Genomic DNA, 19729 nt, shown 5'->3' with positions numbered 1-19729 from the left:
TGGTGAATCACACGACCCAGGCAGCCAGGCCAGAGGCACAGACATCATTAAGGCTAGGAGATGACATGCCAGACAGGGACAGACACAGACAGAGACACCTTGTTCTAAATGACAAAACCTGTCTGCCACAGCTGGGGGAGCGTGTGAGAGGCCAGAGCATCACAGGAGTTGTCAAGGTTTGTTAGCAGGAAGTCCTTTGAACTTTTTCATTAATCAGCTTTCTCTCTCTCCAAACTTCTCACCTCTGTCTCTGTTCAATATGCCTTTTCTAGTTTCCTCCTCCCACCAGTCTGTCCTTCACACTCTTCCTTTTCTGTTCTCTCCTCTTCCCACCAGTCTGTCCCTCACACTCTTCCTTTTCTGTTCTCTCCTCCTCCCACCAGTCTTTCCCTCACTCTTCCTTTTCTGTTCTATCCTCCTCCCACCAGTCTGTCCCTCACACTCTTCCTTTTGTGTTCTCTCCTCCTCCCACCAGTCTGTCCCTCACACTCTTCCTTTTCTGTTCTCTCCTCTTCCCACCAGTCTGTCCCTCACACTCTTCCTTTTCTGTTCTCTCCTCCTCCCACCAGTCTGTCCCTCGCACTCTTCCTTTTCTGTTCTCTCCTCCTCCCACCAGTCTGTCCCTCGCACTCTTCCTTTTCTCTCCTCCCGCCAGTCTGTCCCTCGCACTCTTCTTTTCTTCCCCTAAACACATTCCTCTCTTTGCTCCCCATCACCTCCACACTCTCCCAGACCCCTCCCTCCTCCCTCTCTGTTTCATTGCTGTGATAGCATTATTATTAAAAGGCCACAGAGACATGGACATGTGTGAACTAATTTATCCCATTAATCACTATGAAAAACAAAACATTGCCTGGATCTCCTTCTCCCACTGTTCCAGAGAAGCGGGGCAAAGCATCGGCTTCCAGCATTCATCTATTAAAACCACATTAGACCGTCTCATCACTCCCATCTATACCCCCCCCTGCCCACTCAGCCTTCTCCGAGGCAGGGCAGAGAGCCCTTCTGTGGCGCTGAGCCCACGTTAAGTGGATCTTAATGTTGCCATTTTGTGCCATTTGTCTAAAACGCAATGCGATAAAGACCATTTGGATGCCCCTATCAGATTATCGTTATAGTGCCGTTTGTCAGTCAAAGATCAGATGTCAGTCAAAGATAGAGACACGCAAGGGGCTGGGGGGGGGGGGGGGGGGGGGGGGGGTAGAGAAGAGGTAAGGAGAAGGAAACAGAGGACATGGGATGGAAGGGGAGAGGATAAGAGAGAAGAATAGAGCTGAAGTGCGTAACTGATTGTGATCTTCAGTAAGCGAGTTACATTTCCTCCCTTACTCAGAGAGCGTTCATGTGTAGCTGTCTATCTGTACAGGAGCACCAGACATAAAGCAGGACCAATATTGCATCTGTCTTTGCACTTCCTCCACACTCAGCCCTGTTTTCCCCTCAACTGAGCCCAGCCTTCAACAAGACTGACAGACCTTGTTCAGTAGTCTATTTGTTGAAAATGCAGACCTTTTTATCTGACATTAAGTGTCCAGAATCCTCTGAGACCTGACCTAAGATCAGAAAATCAGACTGCTATCCCTGTCTTAAATGTCTTAAATGTTAAATGTCCAAATTTTTCATTGGGCAAATCTAACTGGCAATCCCCTGGAACTGGGGAGTTCAAGGGAAGTGAATTGGAAGGCTGGCCCCAAAACATTGAGTGAAGAGAAACCGTTCAGATAACCTGACAGAATATTTAAACTGTCTACTGAAATGGGCTAGTTACATGATGAAGAGGAGGAACACAACCCTCGCCAGGTCTACTCTCTCTCTTTCTGCCTGCCCCGTGAGTAGTGAGACATTGAGCTGTTAGATTTGCATCAATTCGAATCTGGTATCAGGATAAATATGATAATGAGTCACTGATTGTATACTATGTATTTTTTATTAGCTAAGCAATAAGTGGTAAATGCAATTTTCGTATATACGGGTTCTCTGTCCCACCTCGCAGGGCAAACAGAGAACTGACTTGTTCTTGACAAAGATATTATAAAAATACCCTGACAGAAATAGTTCCTGCTTCCGAGCCGGCCTGTCAGAGTAGAGACTGGGCGTGGTTTAAACTCACCCAGCCTATCGTTGATCATAATTCAATCACATATATGGTAACGGGCTATAGTGCATAACACAGAAACCTCATAGAGCTGAAAGAAAAGTGAGCCTGAGCAACCCACTGTCAGCCTCAAAACATCATCCTGTGACATTTTTGCAAAAAGAGAAGACTCACAACATATGAGGCTAATGTCAATACATTGCAGTCAATGGGGAGAGATGGTGATAAAGATGCAAATGTTAAATTGGTGGAAGACTTAGACAGACAGACGTCTCTCTCTCTGTCTTTCTCTCTCTCTAATCTCTAATCCCCTCTCTCCCTCCCCCCTTCTCTCTCCATCTCCTTGCCTCCTTGTCTGTCTCTCTACCTCCTCTTCATACCAGTGGAGGCTTCAGAGCTGAGGACGGCTCATAATAATGGTTGTAACGGAGCGAATGGAATGGCATCAAACACATGGAAACCAAGTGTTTGATGTACTGTATTTGATACCATTCCACTAATTCCACTCCAGCCATTCTCACAAGCCTGTTCACCCCAATTCAGGTGACACCAACCTCCTGTGCTTTATACCCCCTCCTTTTCTCTCTCCCTCCCCCTTTTTTCACCACCTCCACTCTCTCCCCCTCTCTCTCCTTCCTTTCTCCCTCCCTCCCTCCTGTCTCCCTCTCTTTGCCTCCCTCTGTTTCTCTCACGACCTGCTCTTTATCCCTCCTCCTTTTCTATCTCCCTCCCCCTTCACCACCTCCACCCTCTCCCCCCTTTTCTTTCTTTCTCTCTCTCGCTCTCTCTCTCTTCTATATCTCTCTTATTCACTCATATCTCCCTCCTCTCCCTCTATCTCCCTCCCTCCTCTCTCTCCCCCTCACTCTCTCTCCTCCTCTCTCTTCTATATCTCTCTTATTCACTCATATCTCCCTCCTCTCCCTCTCTATCTCCCTCCCCCTCCCTCACTCTCTCCTCCCCCTCCATTCCCTCTCGCTCCTTCTTCCATACCTCCCCCTCATCTCATCTCTCTCTCTCATTCCTTTCTCTTCCTCCTCTCTCCCATCTTCACAGACAGGGCATTGACGCATAAGTCAATACATTGCTTCCAAGGCGAAAAGGTTGGTGATACAGCTGCAATGGGTAAATTGGTAAAAGACTCAGAAAGTCTGACAGACCGACAGACAGACACTCAAAGAAAGACATTCCGGCAGACAGACAGACAGACAGACAGACAGACAGACAGACAGACAGACAGACAGACAGAGACAGAGACAGAGACAGAGACAGAGACAGAGACAGAGAGACAGACAGACAGACAGACAGACAGACAGACAGACAGACAGACAGACAGACAGAGAGCTGTAGGCAGGCAGAAAGACAGACAGACAGCAAGACATGCACAGGCAGACAGACAGACAGTTTCAAGTAAATAAATAAAAATGTGACCAACATGCTCTTCAGAATTCATTCTAACAAGTTTTAAGCCTAACGACTCACACTAAATGATTCTGCTGCTCTGTCGTTTGCTACATTCGTTAGTCTGAGACTGCCTCCCGACGGAGGTACTCAGATCCAGACTCATTGCGGAGAAGAAACTAACGTTCGTGGGCGTTTGGCCGGATTGAGGATTCTGGGTAGCCAGGTAATTTTAATTTCTTGAACTGCAAGACCATTATGTCCAATAGAGGTCAAAAATGCTTTTGGGTCGATTTACGTAGAAGATTTAACTTTTATAATCCTTCTAAACCGCCCCTATGACCCCCAATTAAGACACTTCCTGTAATCGCAGGAAGCTGAAAGTCAATGTACTGGTCCTGGGGACACTAACAATTCAGATGATGGAAATCTGTTTTCGCAGGGAGAGAATGAAGCACCATGTTGAGGATGGATTAAGTCACTCCTGCCAAATTAAGCTGAACCTCGACACAGGGCTTTCTTAAAAGGTCACCAGTGAGGTAGTGGTAAAAAAAAAAAGGTTGTTAAACTATAAACTCCACTGGACGATCGAGATAAGACGAACAAACACCAATATAAACCGAAACATATTACATTTTTAGAACTGTATTGGTTGATTGCATTTTCATGCATGTCTATAGGGAAGGCCTAATGTCATTTTCTGTGGTTACAAATGACACAACATGCACATCAGGTTGCCCTCCCAAAATAGTTCATTGGGACTGAACACTAGAAATGTTCAGAGAAATAGCATGTGGAGATGTTTATATTGAAATGAGTTATCTTTTTTAAAATTCCGTTCATGTTCTTAGCATCTCACTTGAGCTGCAATGCAATTCAGTTGTCTGTATTGTAAACTGACAAAGTGCACTTAGCTGACTAGAATGTTGTATTTTATACCCATTCGAAAATAAACAAGTTATTCATGTGTTTGATTAGATTACAGATTCTCTAAGGGGATCATATTTCAGGGACAGCTGTACTACTAACCTTTCTCTCTCTGTGTCTCCTCCACCTCCTCCTGAATTGCAGCCTGCCTCCGCCTCATCACTATCTGTCTCCTCCACCTCCTCCTGAATTGCAGCCTGCCTCCGCCTCATCACTGTCTGTCGCCTCCACCTCCTCCTGAATTGCAGCCTGCCTCCGCCTCATCACTGTCTGTCTCCTCCACCTCCTCCTGAATTGCAGCCTGCCTCCGCCTCATCACTGTCTGTCTCCTCCACCTCCTCCTGAATTGCAGCCTGCCTCCGCCTCATCACTGTCTGTCTCCTCCACCTCCTCCTGAATTGCAGCCTGCCTCCGCCTCATCACTGTCTGTCTCCTCCACCTCCTCCTGAATTGCAGCCTGCCTCCGCCTCATCACTGTCTGTCTCCTCCACCTCCTCCTGAATTGCAACCTGCCTCCGCCTCATGACTATCTGTCTCCTCCACCTCCTCCTGAATTGCAACCTGCCTCCGCCTCATGACTATCTGTCTCTTCCACCTCCTCCTGAATTGCAACCTGCCTCCGCCTCATCACTGTCTGTCTCCTCCACCTCCTCCTGAATTGCAACCTGCCTCCGCCTCATCACTATCTGGCTCCTCCACCTCCTCCTGAATTGCAGCCTGCCTCCGCCTCATCACTGTCAACCTCCACAGTTGAGCAAATTTTTTACATTCAGCATTTCTCCATCGAGGGAAATGTAGTATTATAGTATACAAAGACATTTACATATTTTTCAGGATGTTGTGTATCCCTGGAAATAATCTGAAAACATTACAGTTTTCAAAACATATCTTGTCCAAATAAAGTGGTCTCTCAGCACAACTTACCCCAGGTATGTGGAGATGAAGTTGGGTTAGGTTTAGGGTTAGGTTTAGGGTTTGTCTGTCTGCCTGGCTGGCTGTCTGTCACTCTGTGTCTGTATGTCTGTCTGTCTGTCTTTCTGAGTCTTTCACCAATTTACCCATTGCAGCTTTATCACCAACTGTTTTGCCTTGAATGCTATGTATTGACTTACTGTATGAGTCAATACCCTTGATGTAATGTATATCTATGCGTCAATATCCTGTCTGTGGAGGTGAGAGAAGAGAGAGAGGGGAAGTTGGGAGATGAGAAGAGAAGAGAGAAGGGGGAGAGGGGAAATAAGTAATAGAGGGGGGGGGAGAGAAGTGGGAGCGTGAGGGAGAGTAAGAGAGGGTAGAGAGAAGGAGGGTGAAAGAGAGGAGGGAGGGGAAGAGAGAAAGCGAGTGATAGATGAGAGAGGGAGGGAGAGAGTGCATTGTACTTCTGATGGACTCAAATGGGAAAAATATACAAGAAAAAAACGTTTTCCCAAGCACAGTGTGTCTAAACTCTGGTGTCCAAACATCCAGGGTGCCCTAGACCTTCAGTCTGAGGACCAACAAGGTTCACCTAGCCACATAATAATACACACAGGCACAAACAACCTGAGAACATAGCAGGAAAGGGTTGCCATAGCACTGAAGGGAGTGATTGAAAAAGCTTATTCTACTTTCTCCAATGATACCATGAAAATACTTCCACCCTGCTACCATACAGCGGGTAAACGCAAGTATTTCCCGTGACTGTGCCTCAAAACCAAATGTTTTCCTGGCCCACCACTCTACCCTGAACAGCCTCTATGACCAGGTCCACCTATACAAGGCAGCAGTGCTCACCTTCGCCCGGACTCTAAAGGACATCGCTCTCAAACGAAGCCCCAACACTTCACACAGGAGCAACAGATCAATAGACAGCCTGCCCAGACCAGCGAGACACTCTCACAGACCCCCCCCCCCTTTCCGGACCTACACATAGAGGACCTACAGTACATCCAGACCACAACACCACCAGCCACATGCACACCCCCACCCCAACCAATCAACACCCCCCCAAGTCAACCATGCACACACCCCATTTACGCCCCCTCAGATCAGACCTATGCCCCTCCTGCCCACCCCATGCACCCCACCCCCGCAAAGAGGGTCTCAACATGGAGGTCGCACATATGCCCAGGCCGTGAGCGGGCAAACAGGCCCAACCCCCACTCTCACACTCGCCCAAGCCAATGGCATGTACCAGATGCTCAGCAGGCTCTGCTCACACTTACTGACCTGAGGCCAAACAAACGACCTACAACATTGGATACTTTATGGAACAGAAAGCCTTCAGTATCTCATCCTGGAATGTCCAAGGCTTGAGGTCATCTACCTTTGACCTAAAGAGCAGGAACCTGGACTTCATCAAAGAAATCGGAAATACAGACATTGTCATCCTACAAGAAACCTGGTATAGCGGAGACGGACCCACTGGTTGCCCTCTAGGTTACAGAGAGCTGGTAGTCTCATCCACCAAACTACCAGGTGTGAAACAGGGAAGGGACCAAGGGGGTATGCTAATTTGGTATAGAGCAGACCTGACTCACTCCATTAAATCAATCAAAACAGGAGCATTTTACATTTGGCTAGAAATTCAAAAGGAAATGATCTTAACAGGGAAAAATGTCCTCCTGTGTGCTACCTATATCCCCTCACTAGAATCCCCATACTTTAATTAAGACAGCTTCTCCAGCCTGGAGGGGGAAATCAATCATTTCCAGGCCCAGGGACATGTACTAGTCTGTGCGACATAGTGAATAGTGAAGGTGTAAACTTGGCAGTAGAAAATCTTAACAGTATATTTGACCTCTCAGCTTCCCTATCAAATCTAAAAGCAGCAAGATGTGTGACCTGTTGCCACAAGAAAAGGTGAAGAACAAACACCATTGTAAATACAACCCAGGTATATGCTTATTTATTTTCCCTTTTGTACTTTAAGCATTTGCACATTGTTACAACACTGTATATATACATAATATGACATTTGTAATGTCTTCATTCTTTTGGAACTTCTGTGAGTGTAATGTTTACTGTTCATTTTTATTGTTTATTTCACTTTTGTATAGTATCTACTTCACTTGCTTTGGCAATGTTAACATATGTTTCCCATGCCAATAAAGCCAATTGAATTGAATTGAGAGAGAACGAGGGTGTCATGTTCAAAGGCGTCCACATTGTGTCAATAATCTTCCCCTATTAAATGCAATGTATTCACTTAGGCATCAACCCTGTGACGCTCATCTTTTCCCATTGACTGCAATGTATTGACATAAACATCATACGTTTTGATGCTTATCGTTTTGTAAAAACGTCACAAGATGCCGTTTTCCTATGATATCTTGTTGCATCGAGCAGCAGCGTCAGAGTCATAGAACACAATAGGATACTCACTCACAATTTCAGACTACTTTGAGATTACTTGGATCTTCAAAGGGGAATGTGGTCGGGGATTGGTTTCCCATGCTATTCAAACTATGGCACATACAGTACAATTTTATTGACACAAAGTACACAAAGCTTTACATAGAATCGATATATGATTTTTCTGTAATTTCACAGAAGGAATCAGCCTATGATTCTGGACTTGCCAGGGGAAAAACACCTCAGGCAAAGGACTTCTGGCGTCTTCACCTCCTAATGTCCTCGTCCGTGTTCTTCCCACTCTCATCTGCTTTTGTGCTTCTTGAACAGGGCATATAGGACCTTCAAGGTAGCTGTCACATCCTGAGAGACTATATCTAGGAGAGATGCAGTCAGAGACACATTAAGTGATCAGAGTCATCTATTTGTGCATCATCACCTCTCACCATCACTGGAGCTTTGTTAATGGAGGTCAATAGTGTGCATTTACTGACGCTGCCACAAAACTGAACCAAAAACAACCTTAGCGTTTAGATATTGATTAGATTGTATCTAAGATTAGATCAAACAATATCACTCTTCCCTGTATGATGCATAATTAAAGGGATACTTCCTGATTTTGGCAATGAGGACCTTTATCTACCTCCCTGCCAACACAGCAGCTACTCCTCCTGGGTTCTGGCAAAATGAAGGCAGTTTATACAATTCTGACCATTATACAGTTCTGACCATGACAGTTTACAATCTAGGGTTACTCCAAGCAGTTTATTATTCTCAACTTGCTCAATTTCCACATTATTTATTGGAATATTTAGTTGAGGCTTGGGGTTTAGTGAGTGTTTTGTTCCAAATACAATGCTTTTAGTTTTAGAAATATTTAGGGCTAACTTATTCCTTGCCACCCACTCTAAACTAACTTTGTTGAGTGTTGCAGTCATTTCAGTCACTGTAGTAGCTGATGTGTATAGTGTTGAGTCATCCGCATACATAGACACAATGGCTTTACTCAAAATCAGTCAAGTAAAATGTCAGTAAAAATGGAAAAAAGCAAGAGGCCTAAACAGCTACCCTCCGGAATTTCTGATTCTAACTGGATTATATTTGAGAGGCTTCCATTAAATAACACCTTCTGTATTCTGTTAGACTCTTTATCCACATTATACCAGGAGGTGTAAAGCCATAACACATACGGTTTCCAGCAGCAGACTATGATCGAAAATGTCAAAAGCTGCACTGAAGTCTAACAGGACAGCCTCCCCAAAATTGTGGGTACTATTTGTATGTCACTGTGTCCAGTATGAAAGAAGTTAGAGGTAGTTTTGCGAGCCCATGCTAACTAGCGTTAGCACAATAACTGGAAGTCTATGGGTATATGCTAGCATGTTAGTAGATACCCATAGACTTCTAGTCATTGTGCTGACGCTACTTAGCATTGACTCACAAAACTACCTCTAACTTCCTTTTTACTGGACACAGACATACAAATTGTATCCACAAGTTCATCCGACTCTGGGAGGTAGATAAAATAATTCACTGCCAAATCTCTAAGTATCCCTTTAAATGAACTATTTAGATCGGCTAGAGCTCCTGCTAGCCTAATTAATGCACACAGTGGTGTGTGCTGTAGACCTGGAGCAGTGGGATTCCTTATTCCATCACAGAAATGTGCCCGTAATTAAAAGTACGCAAAAAAAATAATTAAATCTGTCTCTTGCATCTGGGTTAAATGAGTTGTACCGGCCCAAACATTCCCATTTATCAACTCAAAGCTTTACTTTTAAATTGCAGGTTATGCTGCCAGGCAATTAACCAGCTTCTTTTATAATAATTTACAAAGTAAATGCTCAGCGCTTCTTTATTAACAGTTAATTCAGAGACAAAATCAAGAAAACACACATGCACATACAGTATGTACACACACACACACACCTAGCCTCTTGTCAGTTTGGCATTGCATGATAGAAAGAAGTGTTGTCTGTGTGTCTATCAACAACTAACAAAAAGAGGTTTCCTCCCTGAGAGAGCCTCTAAATAAATTATTATGACCTCAGAGTGGGCCTGAGTCCCAATAGAACTCAAAACTAGTGCTCTACAGATGTAGGATCTTAATTTGAGCCAGTTTTCTACAACAGGAAAATAATCCTGCAGCAACCGGAAATGTGAATTATTATGTGGATTTTAATCTATGGACATTTGTGTAGCGGTTGGTGCATTTTCCGTAAGGGAAAATCAAGTCTGAAAATGTGTGGAAATTACAAAACTTCAGAAGCCTTATTAAACCGCAAATACACTTAAGGTTTTACATTTCCTGCAACAGAGATCTCAAGATCCTACATCTGTATATAGGGAATAGGTTGCCATTTGGGACAAAGCCCTCGGCCAATCATCCAGGGCGATAATCGTCATATTCATCATATTCATGAATATTCCAACGGAATCCCAGCTATCCCTTTATATCCCCATGCGTAATGATGCGGCTTAACTCAAACTATCAACACAAATCCTGGCTTCCACTCGACATATGAACAGTGGCATACCGCTATTGCCCAGATAAATGGCTATGATACAGGAAATCTTCTGAATTAGTTGAACAATTCTGTCTCACAGCTCCATTACTGTGATGTGAAAATTACAGCCCAGAGCAATTTTGGTCAAACTTCCTATTACAAAGATATATTCACTTACAGTAGGATACGTGTGGATGTGATATTTTTAGATAGTCTCCTCAAGCTCCTCTATCTCCTACTCTAAGTGCACTATTACAAGACCCATTTGGCTCCAAGTTGGTGAGACAATATACGTAGGTCAACTATGGGTGCCACAGAAAATGAACACACTTACCTTGGGGCTCAATGTTGGTCGTGGGTAGCCCTATGTCATTCAGGAGGTCCAGGGCCACGGTCACATTCTGAAGCTAGACCAGAGAGAGTGAGGTGAGAGACACAGCAGGCCATGACACATGCAGATGGCTGACCCACCGGGGCAACGTTATCTCAATCTCATACAGAAGTACAGTGAATAACGTAATACACTAGTCACTTTAAACAATTCCACTTCATATAATATTTACATACCCTACATTACTCATCTTATAATGTGGGGAGAACAAGTATTTGATAACCTGCAAAATTGGCAGTGTTTCCTACTTAAAAAGCATGTAGAGGTTTGTCATTTTTATCATAGGTACACTTCAACTGTGAGAGACGGAATCTAAAACAAAAATCCAGAAAATCACATTGTATGATTTTTAAGTAATTAATTTGCATTTATTGCATGACATAAGTATTTGATACATCAGAAAAGCAGAACTTAATATTTGGTACAGAAACCTTTGTTTGCAATTACAGAGATCATACATTTCCTGTAGTTCTTGACCAGGTTTGCACACACTGCAGCAGGGATTTTGGCCCACTCCTCCATACAGACCTTCTCCAGATCCTTCAGGTTTCGGGGCTGTCGCTGGGCAATACGGAATTTCAGCTCCCTCCAAAGATTTTCTTTTGGGTTCAGGTCTGGAGACTGCCTACGCCACTCCAGGACCTTGAGATGCTTCTTACGGAGCCACTCCTTAGTTGCCCTGGCTGTGTGTTTTGGGTCGTTGTCATGCTGGAAGACCCAGCCAAGACCCATCTTCAATGCTCTTACTGAGGGAAGGAGGTTGTTGGCCAAGATCTCGCAATACATGGCCCCATCCATCCTCCCCTCAATACGGTGCAGTCGTCCTGTCCCCTTTGCAGAAAAGCATCCACAAAGAAGGATGTTTCCACCTCCATGCTTCACGGTTGGGATGGTGTTCTTGGGGTTGTACTCATCCTTCTTCTTCCTCCAAACACGGCGAGTGGAGTTTAGACCAAAAAGCTCTATTTTTGTCTCATCAGACCACATGACCTTCTCCCATTCCTCCTCTGGATCATGCAAGTGGTCATTGGCAAACTTCAGGCAGGCCTGGACATGCACTGGCTTGAGCAGGGGGACCTTGCGTGCACTGCAGGATTTTAATCCATGACGGCGTAGTGTGTTACTAATGGTTTTCTTTGAGACTGTGGTCCCAGCTCTCTTCAGGTCATTGACCAGGTCCTGCCGTGTAGTTCTGGGTTGATCCCTCACCTTCCTCATGATCATTGATGCCCCACGTGGTGAGATCTTGCATGGAGCCCCAGACCGAGGGTGATTGACTGTCATCTTGAACTTCTTCCATTTTCTAATAATTGCGCCAACAGTCGTTGCCTTCTCTCCAAGCTGCTTGCCTATTGTCCTGTAGCCATTCCCAGCCTTGTGCAGGTCTACAATTTTATCCCTGATGTCCTTACACAGCTCTCTGGTCTTGGCCATTGTGGAGAGGTTGGAGTCTGTTTCATTGAGTGTGTGGACAGGTGTCTTTTATACAGGTAACGAGTTCAAACAGGTGCAGTTAATACAGGTAATGAGTGGAGAATAGGATGGCTTCTTAAAGAAAAACTAACAGGTCTGTGAGAGCTGGAATTCTTACTGGTTGGTAGGTGATCAAATACTTATGTCATGCAATATAATGGAAATGAATTACTTAAAAATCATACAATGTGATTTTCTGGATTTTTGTTTTAGATTCCATCTCTCACAGTTGAAGTGTACCTATGATTAAAAAAATTACAGACCTCTTGCAATTACAGAGAAGTAGGAAAACCTGCAAAATCGGCAGTGTATCAAATACTTCTTCTCCCCACTGTATGTATATACTGTACCCTATACCATCTACTGCATCTTGCCTATGCCGTTCGAACATCGCTCATCCATGTATTCATATGTACATTTTCTTATTCATTCCTTTACACTTGTGTGTATGAGGTAGTTGTTGTGGTATTGTTAGATTACTTGTTAGATATTACTGGAACTAGAAACACAAGCATTTCGCTACACTCGCATTAACATCTGCTAACCATGTGTATGTGACCAATAACATTTTATTTGATTTGATGTGATTATACTATATACCCTTATTCTTATGGATTTCAAATTATTAACACATTGAATCTAATTGTTCCGCTGCTGTCAGAATATTATTGTAGGCCAAAATGTTATATTTGTTCCATTCACTGTATCATACGTAAGCTCCGCCCATACTATTGAGCCAAACAATCGCATACATTTTTCCTTTGAGGCAGAGCTGCCTTCAGAACATGATTCCTCCCAAAGAAGGAGTCCTGGGACACAGGAGATCCTTACCATCTCAGTAGCGTTGACTGGGGTGATGTTGAAGTCATAGAGTGGAACAAAGAAGCCCTCCAACTGTCCAATCAGCAGAAGGAGAATAACACCATCTGAAAACTACATGGATAAAGAACACTGTCAGTTGGTTCTTACCCAAATGGGTGTGGTGTGACGTAACTGAAAGGAAACAGATCAATCACCTTTCAATTCACAACACTGGTAGTGCTCAATTAATACCCATTCCAAACAGGATGGCCAAACCCTTTTCTACAGTAAAACAAACCTGTTTCTCCATGTCTGTCACCTGTAGTCCCAAGGTTGACATCTTCTTGTTGACAAAGTGCATGATGGCCTATAATGGTAAGATATAGGATTACAGACCTACCACTTTAGAAAAGGTGTTGACATTTTAACCTCTGTAGCCATGTCACTTTGAATAAAAGGGTCTGCTAAATGGTATATACAGTGGGTATCATAAGTATTCACCCCACTTGGATTTTTTCCCATTTTGTTGTGCTACAAAAGTGGGATTGAAAATATAGTCGTTGCATAAGTATTCACCCCCTTTGTTTAGGCAAGCCAAACTTAGTTCAGAAGTCAAATGTGGCTTAACCAATCACATAAAAAGTTACATGGACTCACTCTGTGTGAAATAACAGGGGTTGACATGATTTGTTTATGACTATCCCTTCCTCTATCCCCCATATATACAATATCTGTAAGGTCCCTCAGTCAAGAATTGATTCCATATGTTTATTTCATAATTTTGATGTCTTCACTATTATTCTTCAAATAAGAAAAAAACAACAACGGCTCAGCCACACAAGCTCACAAAACGGGTACGCCAAGGTCTGAGCGCTTAAAAATCATCTGTCCTCGGTTGCAACACTCACTCCCGAGTTCAAACTCCCTCTGGAAGCAATGAAGAACTGTTTGTCCGGGGGTTTCCATGGCAGAGCAGCCACACACACGACTAAGATCACCATGCACGATGCAAAGCATCGCCTGGACTGGTGTAAAGTTCACTGCCATTGCACTCTGGAGCAGTGGAAACGTGTTCTCTGGAGTGATGAATCACGCTTCACCATCTGGCAATCCGAATCTGGGTTTGGTGGATGCCAGGAGAATGCTACCTGCCCGAATGCATAGTGCCAACTGTAAAATTTGGTGGAGGAGGAATAATGTTCTGAGCTGTTTTTCATGGTTTGGGCAAGGTACTTTAGTTCCCGTGAAGGCAAGTCTTAACGCTACAGCATAAAATGGCATTCGGACGATTCTGTGCTTCCAACTTTGTGGCAACAGTTTGGGGAAGGCCCATTCCTGTTTCAGCATAACAATGCCCCCATGCACAAAGCGAGATCCATACAGATATGGTTTGTCGATATCGGTGTGGAAGAACTTGACTGGCCTGCACAGAGCCCTGACCTCAACCCCATCGAACAACTCTGAGATAAATTGGAACGCTGACCGCGAGCCAGGCCTAATAGCCCAACATCAGTGTCCAACCTCACTAATGCTCTTGTGGCTGAATGGAAGCAAGTCCCCACAGCAATGTTCCAACATCTAGTGGAAAGCTTTCCCAGACAAGAAGGGTGGAGGCTGTCATAGCAACAAAGTGGGGACCAACTCAATATTAATGCCCATGATTTTGGAATGAGACAAACAGGTGTCCACATACTTTTGATCATGTAGTATATACAGCGCATTCAGAAAGTATTCAGACCTCTTCCCTTTTTTGTTACTTTACAGCCTTAATCTAAAATGAATGAAATTGCTTTTTTCCCCTCATCAATCTACACACAATAACCCATAATGACATCACAATACCCCATAATGACATCACAATACCCCATAATGACAAAGTGAAAACAGGTTTTTAGAAAGTTCTGCAGCATTGAAGGTCCCCGAGAACACAGTGGCATTCATCGTTCTTAAATGGAAGAAGTTTGGAATTACCAAGACTCTTCTTAGAGCTGGCCGCCCGGCCAAACTGAGCAAATGGGGGAGAAGGGCCTTGGTCAGGGAGGTGATCAAGAACCTGATGGTCACTCTGACAGAGCTCCAGAGTTCCTCTGTGGAGATGGGAGAACCTTCCAGAAGGACAACTATCTCTGCAGCACTGCACCAATCAGGCCTTTATGGTAGAGTGGCCAGATGGAAGCCACTCCTCAGGAGAAGACACATGAGAAGACGCCCTCTTGGAGTTTGCCAAAGGACACCTAAGGACTCTCAGACCGTGAGAAACAAGATTCTCTGGTCTGATGAAACCAATATTGAACTCTTTGGCCTGAATGCCAAGGGTCACGTCTGGAGGAAACCTGGCACCATCCCTACGGTGAAGCATGGTGGTGGCAGCATCATGCTGTGGGGAAATGTTTCGGTGGAAGGGACTGTGAGACTAGTCAGGATCGAGGGAAAGATGAACGGAGCAAAGTACAGAGAGATTATTGATGAAAACCTGCTCCAGAGCACCCAGGACCTCAGACTGGGGTGAAGGTTTACCTTTCAACAGGACAACGACCCTAAGCACACAACCAAGACAACGCAGGAGTGACTTCGGGACAAGTCTCTGACTGTCCTTGAGTGGCCCAGCCAGAGTCCGGACTTGAACCCAATCGAACATCTCTGGAGAGACCGGAAAATAGCTGTGCAACGACGCTCCCCATCCAACCTGACAGAGGATCTGCAGAGAAGAATGGGAGAAACTCCCCAAATACAGGTGTGCCAAGCTTGTAGCGTCATGCCCAAGAAGACTCAAGGCTATAATCTCTGTCAAAGGGGCTTTAGGGGAGTAAAGGTTCTGAATACTTATATAAATGTGATATTTCAGTTGTTGTGTTTAGTACATTAGCAAACATTTCTAAAAACCTGTTTTTGCTTTGTCATTATAGGGTATTGTGTGCAGATTGATTTTTTTTAGAATAAGGCTGTAACACAATAAAATGTTAAGGGGTCAGAATACTTTCCGAATACACTGCATATATACCGTATAAAACAACAACATTCAATGTCACTGTGTTGACATATTCTAATGAGACCATATTACAGTTGTATAGGGTCGGTGCGGTGCTCATTCAATCATACACAGTATGAGCAATCAGAGGCATTATTCACACAAATCAGCCTCTCCCTGAATCAGGACCAGTATAGCTAGACAATACATACGCTAGTCCTATAATCAATCCTCTGTCCAATAATGCAATGGTTAAGACTGCAGAACAGGTCAGCAGGGATGGAAGACCCATATTTTTTCTATTACCCGCTTTACTGTGTTGATCTTGTGGGGTTCCAGCTTCAGCAGCTGCTCAATGGGATCCTCGCCTGGACGAGGAGACAGGAAGGAGAGGGTTTATCTCTGCAATGTCCTGGATAAACGGCAGCACAGTACTGCAAAGGTGACCCTGAATATCTTACTCACTGTCTGAGCTGCTCAGGGCGTCGGTAGCTGAATCGCTGTTGAGGTAGACAGCAAATTAAGTGAATATTCGATCTCCTGAAACAGAATCCATTCTCTGAAGAACATGCAACTGTAATCGGACACAACAACATAATCGGAAATAATTTAGCAACCTTTCATCTGTAAGAATCTCTATTTCCTTTTCTGATTTGATTCCACTTCTGTTGACCTGAAGTGAGAGCACAACTTTATTGAACAGGGGAGTCTCTCTTTTTTTTAGGTTGATTTAGGGTAAAGTACCATTCATTTGACATCAAACTCACCTCCAACAAGACAACTTCCACTCTGACATTTGGGGGAAGCTCCAGATTAGGCTGGAAGCACCTCACCATGGCAACCAGAAGATGGAGTGTGGCCAGCAAGTCTTTGCTGTGGATGACTGACAGAGAAGGAAGGGAATGAAGGGAGAGTCAACCTGCTTGAACACCATACCAAAGCCCTATGCAGTCAATCTTGTTGGCAACACAACACAAACTAATCTCCAGCCCCACTGATGATTAACACTGCACCCCGTGGGTCTGCCTTTTCCCCTACAGTAATCCCTCTCAGTAGGTGTCAGCAGACTGGGGTTATACTGTAGCTTCACCATCAAATCCTACTGAAGAGTCCCTTAGCCAAACATGGCTCTGAGGGGAACAGCAGTGTTGTGTAGCTTTCCCAGCCGACAGTGGACGTCCTAAGGACGTGGTTTTGTTTGCGGGGTTGTATTGTGAATGTGACTCACGTTTGACACTCCACCTGCTGAGAGAGCTGTCCTGTAGCCCCAGTTTCTCATTCAGGGCCTCCAGGATGACCTCCAGCTTGCGTGTCTGAGCAGCGCTGGTCACCGCTATCTCCTCCACAGACAGAAGCACTCCAGCTAACCTCCCTGTGAACAGCACAGGTAAAGGTAAAGGCCAAGCACATACGGGGGGAGGGGGGGGGGGGGGGGAGAGAGAGAGAGAGAGAGTGTGTGTGTGTGTGTGTGTGTGTGTGCGTGTCTCACCAAGGAGGTGATGCAAGATTAGGCCATCAAAGATATCCTCTTCCAGACTCTGCACTACGATGTGTTCCTCTTTTAAAGTACTGTTGATCCAGTTAACCAAAACCTATAAAGACCAAGGTTCATGATAACAGTAAGTTATACTCGGTGATATTAATTGCCTGCTATAGTACTGTATTAGTCGATTTTGACGTAGCTACTGTTGCAGAAATGTACCAAATGTACCAACGAAGATATTTGGTTCTGGGTGCAGAGATCAGTAACGTACTATCTACTGCAGTGGATGCTGCTGAGGGGAGGGCGGCTCATAATAATGACTGGAATGGAGTGTAATAGAGTGAATGGAATGGTATCAGACACATGAAAACCATGTTTTTGATACCATATACCACTCCATTTACTCCGTTCCAGCCATTATTATGAGCCGTTCTCCCCTCAGCAGCCTCCACTGATCTACTGTGGTAAATCTTTGTATACATGACCTTTACTGGTATATTCAGAGCAGACTCTGATGTTATGATATCAAAGGATCCCTATTGCAATTTCCACCTATGTCTCTATTCAATTATTCATGAGTAAGAGACTGGTTGGTGTGTTATTGAGGTGTTAAAGAGAGCAGATGTGGGATTACAAGGGCCAGATAGACTCCGTGGTTTTCTCTTTCCAACACTTTTATGCCTACACTGTTGTACGCTCATCTAATTGATGAAGACAATTGTTTCATTTTTACTTGAATTTATTCCATAAGCATCTTTTCTATTTCAAATCCTCTCTGAGGGCTTAGGGAGAAGGTGGCCTGGCAACATTTATCTGGGCCTAGCAACGACTCCGTGATCTGTCTACCATCATCTCTAATAAAGATGTACTGGTCGACCCACCTCTCACACAAGAGGGCTTAGTGGTTCAGCATACCCTAATGAATATGCAATCAGAGGCTTTCTTTGTAATGACTTTTCTGCCCGTACGACCCTGGGGTAACATGGCACTAGAGTATAGTAGTATAATGTATCAATGGTGTTATTATGGGCTTTGATGATAGATAACACATTTAGGATAATGTTGTGGCTGGTGTTGGAACATGAATTCTAAAATAGAGATCAATCGTACCGATTTCAGCTTTTCAAGTTTGGGATCTTTCAAAGATGTCGGCTGAATGATCTTCCTCCTCTCACCTGTTTCAACGTGCAAAATGTTCAGTTGAGGCTGCTGCTTGACAACCATTTTGGAAAGAAAATATGAAATCAAACAGTTTGCCTGAGCTTGAGTACAGTTGAATGTAGACTTACCCTGGAAAGATTCAATGTCCTCAGGGTCTTTCCCCTGGTACATATCAGGAAAATCCTCCATATCCCCTATAGGGAGCAAAATATGAACACAGTGCTTCTGGTATCAGTGAAGCCGTGTCAATGATAGTTCAAATTCAATTCATGTAAGGGATCATTTCAAACCTCCGATGTGAAGACTGAAACAGTTCTGGTATTTAATTTGGTTACTTCCTTCTCAGTGAGTTCACTTCTGCCTAAGCTGAGCCCGCACAAGTGAACAAATGGGCAAATGGATATATACCCCATAACTTCCTGTGAAGTCCCACTACCATGCTGCATGCAATCGTCTCTCTGGATATTTTATTTGGATTCTGGGCCCCAAAACAACACAGAATAGAAACAAGTTCAGAGGAAGGCCTTCTGACGGTAGACTAACCTGACTGGGATGCACTGTGACCAACAATATGTAAAGGTGTCTCCCTGAGACGAGAGTGTAGCTTCACTGTGCCATCTGTGTGTGTAGTTCACTCCTCTCCTAGAGATTCTCTGCCTGAAGTTGACACAAACTTTCCCCCCGGAGGCACACCAAAAATGTTTTATCCAGTAAACCTTACCTTCAGAGCAGTAGCAGCAAGCAGACTGAATAGGGGAACTCCTGTGTACAGCTTCCTGACTGACGTCAACACTGAATCAATCCAAATAGCCGTGCTACAAAAAGAAGTGCACCCAATCTGACAAGCAGTTCTCCAGAAACATGCCACGGGATGACAGCACAAACAATCTTCACCCAATTCAGGACCAATTAAACATTTCTATGAGAAACAAAAAGGACGAATGAAGGAGTTAAACGGGTAAAAAGAAAAATGAGAGGATGCGGAAGGAAATAAGTAAGTAGTGGGCACTTCCTCTTTTGTAACTGTGGTTTTGCTACACAGAGTTCAGAGTGCGTTCTGAGGAAAGGTCTCATATATGATGCTTAGTGGCCAAGACTTATAGTTTAGAGCATTAGGGTAGAGTGCAAGACCGGTAAACGTGAGGTCACTTCACCTCATAGAAGTGAAAGCGTTCTCTTAGCAAACACA

General features: G+C 44.2%; 1 protein-coding gene across 2 annotated transcripts; it reads right to left on the bottom strand.

The window, feature by feature from the left end:
* Positions 1–7295: 7295 nt before the first annotated feature.
* On the bottom strand, positions 7296–19695 carry parvg (parvin, gamma). Of its 2 annotated transcripts, none has more exons than XM_021567905.2 (13): positions 19084–19695; positions 18669–18734; positions 18490–18554; positions 17386–17488; positions 17125–17268; positions 16664–16779; positions 16514–16569; positions 16362–16396; positions 16203–16264; positions 13227–13295; positions 12959–13060; positions 10598–10670; positions 7296–8133 (listed from the first exon to the last, which is right to left on the bottom strand). In XM_021567905.2, exons 2-13 carry the CDS (start codon positions 18727–18729, stop codon positions 8060–8062), a joined length of 960 nt encoding a protein of 319 aa, XP_021423580.1. In that variant the 5' UTR covers positions 18730–18734; positions 19084–19695; the 3' UTR covers positions 7296–8059. The 2 variants fall into 2 exon arrangements, with proteins under 2 accessions (XP_021423580.1, XP_021423573.1); XM_021567898.2 differs by having other exon boundaries at positions 19262–19691.
* Between the last annotated feature and the right edge of the window lie 34 nt (positions 19696–19729).

This window comes from Oncorhynchus mykiss, chromosome 2 (assembly GCF_013265735.2).
Source record: "Oncorhynchus mykiss isolate Arlee chromosome 2, USDA_OmykA_1.1, whole genome shotgun sequence".
Classification (NCBI taxonomy): domain Eukaryota; kingdom Metazoa; phylum Chordata; class Actinopteri; order Salmoniformes; family Salmonidae; genus Oncorhynchus; species Oncorhynchus mykiss.
The sequence above is the reverse complement of the archived record's forward strand: the minus strand, read 5'-3'. Positions and strand labels throughout refer to the sequence as shown.